Source organism: Octopus bimaculoides, chromosome 9 (genome assembly GCF_001194135.2).
Source record: "Octopus bimaculoides isolate UCB-OBI-ISO-001 chromosome 9, ASM119413v2, whole genome shotgun sequence".
NCBI lineage: Eukaryota > Metazoa > Mollusca > Cephalopoda > Octopoda > Octopodidae > Octopus > Octopus bimaculoides.
The window spans coordinates 81183605-81192961 of NC_068989.1; the positions used below are offsets into that span (position 1 = coordinate 81183605).

At 35.8% G+C, this 9357-nt stretch overlaps 1 protein-coding gene across 1 annotated transcript in view; it reads right to left on the reverse strand.

Moving 5' to 3' along the window:
* Positions 1-9357, reverse strand: part of LOC106879283 (Golgi-specific brefeldin A-resistance guanine nucleotide exchange factor 1-like) — a 94772-nt gene that overhangs the window by 47912 nt on the left and 37503 nt on the right. The window contains 3 exon segments of the mRNA XM_052970817.1: positions 1073-1090; positions 4232-4684; positions 5837-5946. Of these exon segments, the coding sequence (XP_052826777.1) occupies positions 1073-1090; positions 4232-4684; positions 5837-5946 (581 nt within the window).

Sequence of the window (9357 nt, forward strand, 5' to 3'; positions counted from 1 at the left end):
GGGGGGGGGGGGGGAAAGGTAGTCAATGGTAAATATGAGTGTGATGGAAAGTAAAGAAGAGTAGATAACAGCTAGAAAATGGGAAACGTGTGTGTGTGTGTGCATATTATATCATCATCATCAATTAACATGCATTTTCCTTTCTGGCAGGGTTGGACAGTTTGACAGGAGCTAATAAGGCCAGGAGCTGCAGTAGGCTCCATTGTTTTGGTATGGTTTCTATGGCTGGATGCCCTTCCTAATGCCAACCACTTTATAGAGCATACTGGGTGCTTTTTACGTGGTACCAGTACCAGTGCTATTTATATGGTGCCAACACCAGTGTTTTTTACATGGCACCAGTGCTTTTTATGTGGCACCAACACTTTTTACATGGCACTAGTGCCAGTGCATGTTACGTAGCACATACCCTTTTATCTGTCAGTCTGTCAACTGAATTGTCACCATTATACGTGATGGGGTTTTACACAATTTCCATTTACCAAATTCCACTTACATAATATTGGTCAACCCAATGCTACAGTAGAAGACACTTGCTCACATTGTTATTTAGTGAACTTCTTAACCACACAGCCATGCTTGCAGTCAATGTTGAATAAAGCAATTAGATCGAAGGGATAATACATGACTCATCAAAGTAAATGAAAATTAAAAAAATAACCAATTGATAATTGCTAATTAATAATGAAAAAAAGAGAGTAAGATGCAAGCTAGTCAGGATCCAGAAAATATATGAACTCCATATAAACTGAAGTTGCATAGTTAAGGACTTTAATATATAAACGAGAGGTTAGTTTTGCAAATAAAAATTCAAATGATAAGAACTGAAAATTCCCAAAACAAAGAAAAATTGTATTAGAGAAACAAAAATAAAATGTCCAAAAGAAAAATCTTCCCCACAAGCAGATAATACCAAGAGCAGCAAAAAACAAAAATTAAAAAGGGACCAATTTGGGAGCAAGACAAATAAAAATAAATTAAATTGAAAAAGAGTGAGTGTATGTTTTTAGAATGGGTATATCAGGGAAAGTGTTTTTAATATTTTGTTTTTTAATGCAATTCTCATAGTTACCTCCAGCTCAGAATCTTGCTGTAAAAAAGCATGGAATTGTAAAAAAAAATATGAAATATTCCTTCTAGACTAAATTCGATGGAAATATGTATAGTTGCAATTGCCACTAGGCTAATAACAGAAAAATATTCAGCATGATGTTGAGAAAATTAAAAAACAATGTCTTAAATAAAAAGAAATAACACACATTCAACTTGCTAATTAGAACCATATTAAAAATGATGATGTGTATTAAATTATCTGGATCTTCAAACTTATTCTCTCTCTCTCCCTCTCCTGATGTGCACAGCAAAGGCAATAGACTGCGACAATATTTTCAGTCTCTATATTTTGTTAAAAACTGATAAAAGTTATTTAATTAGCTGGATACTGAGTAGAAATGTGCATTATAAATTTTAGCTGTCCATGTATACTGCATAAATTGTAGATGGTTATTTATATATTTCTTTTTGACTGTTTTACCCGACACCTCATCCAACTGGTTGAGTGAGCTATAATTTAGAGCAATTATGTAAATTAGTAAAGTATTTTGAGTAAAAACAAAAAAGAGCATGTTTTCCCAAACATAAAGAAAAAAAAACAAGAGTAAAATTATATTTTAGGTTTGATATCTTCTGTTTTTGTTTCTCCAAATTTTTATGCAGCCCAACTTGAACCATCTTAATTTCATGAAAGCAACAATCCGGAATCTATCAAAGTTTCTAGATTAAATAAGCAAAAATGATTTCTTTTGACGATGCTAATTTTTAATGGAATGTCAATATTTGAATTGATTTCAATATATGACTGGTATCTATTTTGTTTGATTAACCTTGAGGTAAATTAAGCTCAGATGGACGAGATTACACACTGCAAATCATTTAATCCAGGGCTCTGCTATTTTGGCCCAAGTTTCACTCCTGCTTTATCTGATCTTTCACTTGATTCAGTCAGAGAACCCCTTTAAGGAATTTTACTTGAACAAATTGAACCCAGTATTTATTTTTATTTTTTCAAGACTGTTACTTATTCTACCAATTCTCTTTTGCCAAACTGCTAAGTTACAGGTATGTAAGCACATCAACTGCTTGGCAACTAGGATATATATAAAAATGACAGGCTTCTTTCAGTTTCCTATTTCTTTATTGCCCACAGGGGGCTAAACATAGAGGGGACAAACAAGGACAGACAAACGGATTAAGTCGATTATATTGACCCCAGTGCATAACTGGTACTTAATTTATTGACCTCGAAAGGATGAAAGGCAAAGTCAACCTCGGCGGAGTTTGAACTCAGAACGTAAAGACAAACAAAATACTGCTAAGCATTTCGCCTGATGTGCTCGCCGCCTTTCAGGCTTCTTTCAGTTTCTGCCAACCAAATCCACTCACAAGGCTTTGGCCAGGCTAAGGCTATAGTCTACAATAGACACTTGCCCAAGGTGCCATGCAGTGGGATTGAAACCAGAACCATGTGATTGGGAAACAAACTTCTTACCACACAGCCATGTCAAACAATTCTTAACAGTTGAAAACAGTATTTCCTATCCAAACTATAATTTATTTGGGTCCTAAAAAATAGTGAATCAGAGATCAGTAGATGTCTAACAAAATTCAAACTGCATGATTTACATGAAATAATCAGCTGCCAATTTAAACACAAGCTTCAAGATATTTATCTTTGAAAGTAAACATGTTGCTTAACTGCACTGTAGATATCACAAACAGATTGCTGCAGCAAATAAGTTGCTATGAACTAGGCCTTTGCTCTATTTCTAACTATCTGTATTCAACACCAAAATATAATTTTTACTTCATTAATTTTGATTTTGAAGCTTTAGTCTACTTTTCTCAGGTGGACTTATAGCACAAAAATAGCTAACTAATGGATTGTATCATTTGCATTTTGTAGGTATGACCATCTAATCATGTTCTAAGATCTAAGACTTAAAATATAGATTCACTTTAATGATAATGATTTGGCTACTACACGGATGGCCAGGTGGTTAAGGTGTTGCACTCACAACTGCAAGATCATGGTTTTGATTCCTGGACTGGGTGTTGCATTGTGTTCTTGAGCAAATCGCTTCTTTTCATATTGCTCCAGGCCACTCAGCTATAAATAAGTAACACCGTGACAGACTGGCATCTCATTTAGGGAGATATGTTGCCATCTCGGTCACATGTATGCCATGGAAACCAGGTAACTGGTCCTATGAGTCCTGGGATTTGAGACAGTAACATCCATAGTTTGATGATGATGGTGATAATATTACATGGAACAAATTGTGACCTATGCACAAGTTATCCTGTTAATTCACGTGTAGGAGATTAATCTCCTTGGCAACAACTGAAATATGTAATCAAACAGATCAAGTGACTATAAAAAGAACAAACATGCTCAGAAAAAACAAAAGTCTAACAAGTTACTTGCAAAGAAAACCCCATTTCTACTTCTGCTGTCTGTTATGATTCTATTAGTTATATATTAAAAAATAAATCATTAAGAACAATGTTTTCATATAAACATTTTAATAGGTTTACATTTGCTTTCCTATATCAGTATGAATTAGATGGTTCTTCAAACATGACTATATAAAATGAATAACAATGTTGAAGTTAAACAAAAAGTGAACCGGAAGCTAGAAATTATTTAACTTAATCTGCTGCCGTGAATGAAGAATCTAAATTATTCTAACTTTTAAACAGTGTTGTATGTTCATCAGTGTAGAGCATATAAAGGGTGAATACACATCAAGGTCTTACTGATGCAAGGACTCTAATTCTTGTAGGGCTAAAGATGACTACAGAATTAATCAGGAAGTATCAAAATGAGAAGAAAAATAAACAAGATAAGCTATGAAATAGAATATTTCCTCTTTGGTGGGAAGTAAATTTTGAATATGGTTCAGTTCACATTACTCCATAAGGAGCAAAGGGCTGGTTTCCCAGTTTCTCTGGTATATATATATATATATATATATATATATCCCTCCTTGGATGGGAAGCCAGTCCATCACAGGATAATTTTGAATATACTACATATGTTATTGTGTTATTAAAAAAAAAAAAAAGGTAGTGTAGTATTTTGCTTGAGAATGCTTTGAAATGCTATGTAGTTGAAGCAAACAGAAATAGATTTTCTGAATCTATCAAATACTTTAGAAAAACAAATGAATACCTGAAAGCTGTTATTGATATCAATTACAGTTTTTTCCATTGGTAAAGCAGCAGGCGTCGTGGCTATGATTTCATCTGGTGCAGTTTCATGGACACCGTCGGATGACTGAACTGATTCAGAAAGTTCACTTTCATTATTTAAGTCTTTGATCTTCCTATCACTTTCAATTCTGTTTTCCTCTGCACTAGTTTCATTTGTTACTGATGCATTGGTTGGAGAAGTAGTAGTTGTGGCTGTTATTGTGGATGATGAAGATGATGATCCCGATACTGGTGTCCCTATAGAAACTGGTGCAGATGAAGTATTCCCATTCTTTATGCATTCATTGCTCTGCCGTGTGATCTGTGGATGCATTGAAGCATGTTGAGAGTTCATTTTGTCATGTTTCCGCTTGGGTGAGCGTTTCTTTTTGCCCATCCGTGATGGTTCAACACTGCCAGTCCTCATCTTTAGCTGCCAGGGGATAAATTAAAAAAAAAGAAACGCATAAAGACTAGATACAAGAAAATAATGAGATTACATCAATTTCTAAAAACGGTACAAGGCCACAGACCCTTTAAAGGGACACTATAATCAATTAACCACCAGAAGGTTCAGTCCTAGTGGCAGTGTAGTGGCTTGTGTGCTTCAATGAGCCTAAGAGCTATGCTAGTGGAAAGAGAGCTCCTGGTAAAGCTTCCTATGCTGGATAGGTCAAGGGATGGAGGCCAGAATGATATGGATGAACTTTCGTCAGAGTAAAAATGGGTTTGCACAGAGCTGATATCTCTACCTAGAAATAGCAAAGCAAAGTTACAGAAGCATCAATAATAATTCAAAGCCAACAAACCTGGGTAAAGGAAGGCCTTCCCTTAGAGAAACATATAACATGGTGCAGCAAAATCCAAAAGGAAACTAACATCATGCATTACATATCAGGCCCTCCACCTGGAGTTCACAAGGGGGACACCCTAGAAATAGCTGGAGGTGGAATATTGAGGCAGAGCTGAGAAAGCAGGGATTCAATTGAAGGAAGTAGAAAAGACAGCTTAGAGTCAAGAACAGAGATGATGGGGGATGAGATATCAGAATGGGTCCAAAGAGCGGAAGCGAAAGATCAGGAAAGGTGGCTGGGTAGAGGTAGCAAGATTTTATGTGGAAAGTGAGGGATGGCAAGAGATAATGGTAGGGGTGTGAATGTACTGATGATGAACAATGGTCTAATACTAACAAAAGTTATCTCTCCTTGTCCCTCTCTTTGGAACCACACTTTCACCAGTTTTCATTCCGCTTGTCTTCAAAAGTGTTGAATTACTTGATGATTTGCTGATAGAGAAATGTCAAGAAACATCATCAAGTATAGCTTAACACTTTTTTATAAAAGAAGTGTAGAAAGTAAACACTCAGGTAGACACGTGCACAGGTGCACATACACACTTACAATAGGCTTTTTCTGTCGATCAAGCTCACTTATGAGACGTTGGTTGCCTCAGGGTGAGAGTAAGAGACCATGCAACAAGACTGAACCCAAAACCTTATGGTTCAGAAGCAAATTTCTTAGCCACACTACTTACATGGTCGTAGCTAGCTTAGAAAAGATGATTTGATCACAAAATAAGATGTTACCTTCTTCATACTTGCATTCCATTTTGGATCTTCCTTGAACTGAGGTAGGCGTGTGAACAGAAGTTGTACCATATCCATAAGGGTGTGCTCAGCAGACTTCCTTAATAACTCTAAAATAAAATAAAATAAATAAAATAAACAACAAAAACATACTTTCCATATACTCTTTTTAATCTTTTACTTGTTTCAGTCTTTTGACTGTGGCCATGCTGGAGCACCGCCTTTAGTCGAACAAATCGACCCCAGGACTTATTCTTTGGAAGCCTAGTACTTATTCTATCGTAGTACTTTATTCTTAATAAGCCTAGTACTTATTCTATCTTTTGCCGAACCACTAAGTTACAGGGACGTAAACACACCAGCGTCAGTTGTCAAGCTTTGTTGGGGGGACAAACACATACACACACACATATATATATACATATATGCGATGGGCTTCTTTTTCAGTGTCCGTCTACCAGATCCACTCACAAGGCTTTGGTCGGCCCGAGGCTATAGTAGAAGACACTTGCTCAAGGTGCCATGCAGTGGGACTGAACCCGGAACCATGTGGTTGGTAAGCAAGCTACTTACCACACAGCCACTCCTACGCCTATATGAAATCAATTTCCAAAGAATATTACTTCATTATTGATTATATGTCTTCTGAACGCAGTTTCTGGCTTGGACAAAATGGAGAATTTTTTGGTACTCTCCCTATCTATCTCAGCTCTTACATTAACAATACCATCTCTGTTATTTCTGTCTGTAATTATCAGTGGAACAGTGTTAATATTCTCAGTCTTAGCAATACTGTTCATATTTTCTTTTGGTTTACTACTACTACTACTACTACCACCACCACTGCTGCTGCTGCTGTTGTACGCAACAATACTTTGTGTTACTCTGTTAATAACATTAGCATCACTGCTATTCACATTCTGTAACTTCCACTACATATTTACATCTCCAGGAGTAGTTTCTACAACTCCTGAAACAAGAAGGTTGATGTCACCATCTAGAGGAGTACTCTCTCTCTCTCTAACTTCTGATGTAACACTGTGATATCATTTCTGTCCACCTCCTACATACATAATATAGAACTTGAAGATGAAAATGTCAATAACCACATATTGAACTGTGTGTAAGCAAACTGAACTGAAAAATGGAGCATTTGCTTCAATACATAAAATTCAAATGCAAATCGAATAACTAGAAAGCAACCACACAAAGTGAACTCAATTACAATTGTGATCTTAAAAGGTTATTTCTACATCATTATTTAACATCTGTTTTCAATGCTGGCATGAGTTGGATGGTTTGACAGGATCTGGCAAGATGCAGGGCTGTGTTGAGCTTCAATGTCAGCTTTGACATGGGTTCTACATATAAGGCCAAAAATTTGAGTGAAAATGTTTGTCGATAAGACTGACCCAGTTCTTGACCCAGGAGAGCAGAAAAGCAAAACTGACCTCAGTGGGATTTGAACTCAGAGCCAATCCACTACCTGTTTATTCAGAATGAAGTAACAAAGATAAAAATTATAAGCTGAGTTGTTTAATTTATGGTACTATGTAAAAATATATCACAAATTGAGTCAAAAGAGAGAGTCTCTATGCAGTTGCTTGACTTTCTAGAAATAGCACCCAAATCTCCCTCAACTCCCTCCTCTTACCATTTTGAAGTCTCAAACAAAAAAGACATATTGAATAATATATCTGGAAAAGGTGATGATCATTGATAAAATATCTTTGATAATAGATCAACATGAGGGCTGATCTGTGACTAAACAACAACTTATGACAAAGATGTAGTTGTAATAACATTAAGCAAATATACTAATCTGTAAAAAAAAAATCTATATTAGCATGAGGGGTTGGAAAAAGAGGAAAAGGGTTATGATGATGGCATAAAACTATAAACAGGAAACTATTATCATCCCATGAATTAAATCTGTTGATGACTGACAAGTATATATTTTATGATGAATCAGTCCAGTTGTTAAGGAACCACTTAAAGCTTATTAATCTATTATTCATGTGTGACATGGATAACAATAAAGGAGGAGGTGTTCAGGAGAGTGGTTTCTCCATTGCCTTTGTCAAGGCTATAAGAGGATTAACAAGTCAGTAATGTAAGCCAATGAAACAAACACTACTTATATAATACTCAAATAGGTTACAAACAAAAAATGTTTATTTTAAAACAGCAATTTACACCAGGGGTGAATTAGTAGAATCAGACATAATTCCTTGCAGTTTTCATTCCAGCTCTTTACACTCCAAGTTCAAATCCCATTGAAGCCAACTTTGCCTTTCATACTTATGGTGTTCATAAATAAAGAATCCAGTACCAAAGTTAATTCTTCTCTGAATTCCACCTCTAATTCAAAAGAGATCGGACCTTGGTACATTATGTCCGCTAAGCTGATCTAAGAATTGTGCTAAAAGTATGCATGTCTGTGGAAAACTCAGCAGTTCATGAGTTAATTTCATGAATAAGAATTTAGTTGTTTCAACAACTGCATGTTCACTGTTGAGTCCAACAGAGAATCCATCACTCATATACAGTGAAGAAGCAAGTATTAAAAGCCTTGCAATATAAAAGCAGTGAATGGTCAATGACACAGTGCAAACTATTGATTCTCCCACTAACATCATATGTATGATGGACTAAAAATAAACCATACATTTTCAAATTTCTGATGAAGGGTCTTGCTTAAAACAGGAAGCCTTTCATTGGAGTTCATTTAAGTTCCATGTATCTAATACATGTGGACTACAAAGTCAGAAAACAGCACAGCTCCCATGACTTTTGGAAACATGTTTTCACACTCAGAGTTGCTGAAGCATAGAAGAAGCTACCTGCATCAGTTGTTAGTTGCCGAGACATTGCATCCTTTAAAACCTCCATGCTTCCTGAAATTCACCAACACTACACCTGATATCCCCACCTCCATATACATGCACACATGTATATCATGATTCATACACTGTTCACTTTCCTGGCTTTTGTACATAATCCTATGTACTGTACATGCACCTTTGATGAGTTGTAGTGCACCTGAGCATTATACACAATAATTTCATTATTATTATTATTATAAACAAATACCAGTTGCCAAATAGTGTGTGACAAACACAGACACAGACACACATACAGACATATATATATATATATATATATATTGATGTGTCATGTGTCTTTGGAATTCCACAATATACATGTATGTGTGGTGTGTATATATGTATATATATGTATATACGTATGTGTGTGTGTGTGTGTGTGTGTGTGTGTGTGTATATATATATATATCCTAATAAGTAGGAAGGTAGATAAAACACAAACCCCTTCAGGTAGATGGCCCTGCTCAGTATGTAGAAAAGGAGTAGGTAGTAACTCTATAAGATGTACCCGGTGCAAGCTATGGACACATAAGAGGTGAAGCAACATCAAAGGCAGGTTAACTAGCAAGTTAGTTTTTGTTTGTGGCAGATGTTCAGGTGCAATAAAGACTGTAAACAAACAGGAAACAACTTCTA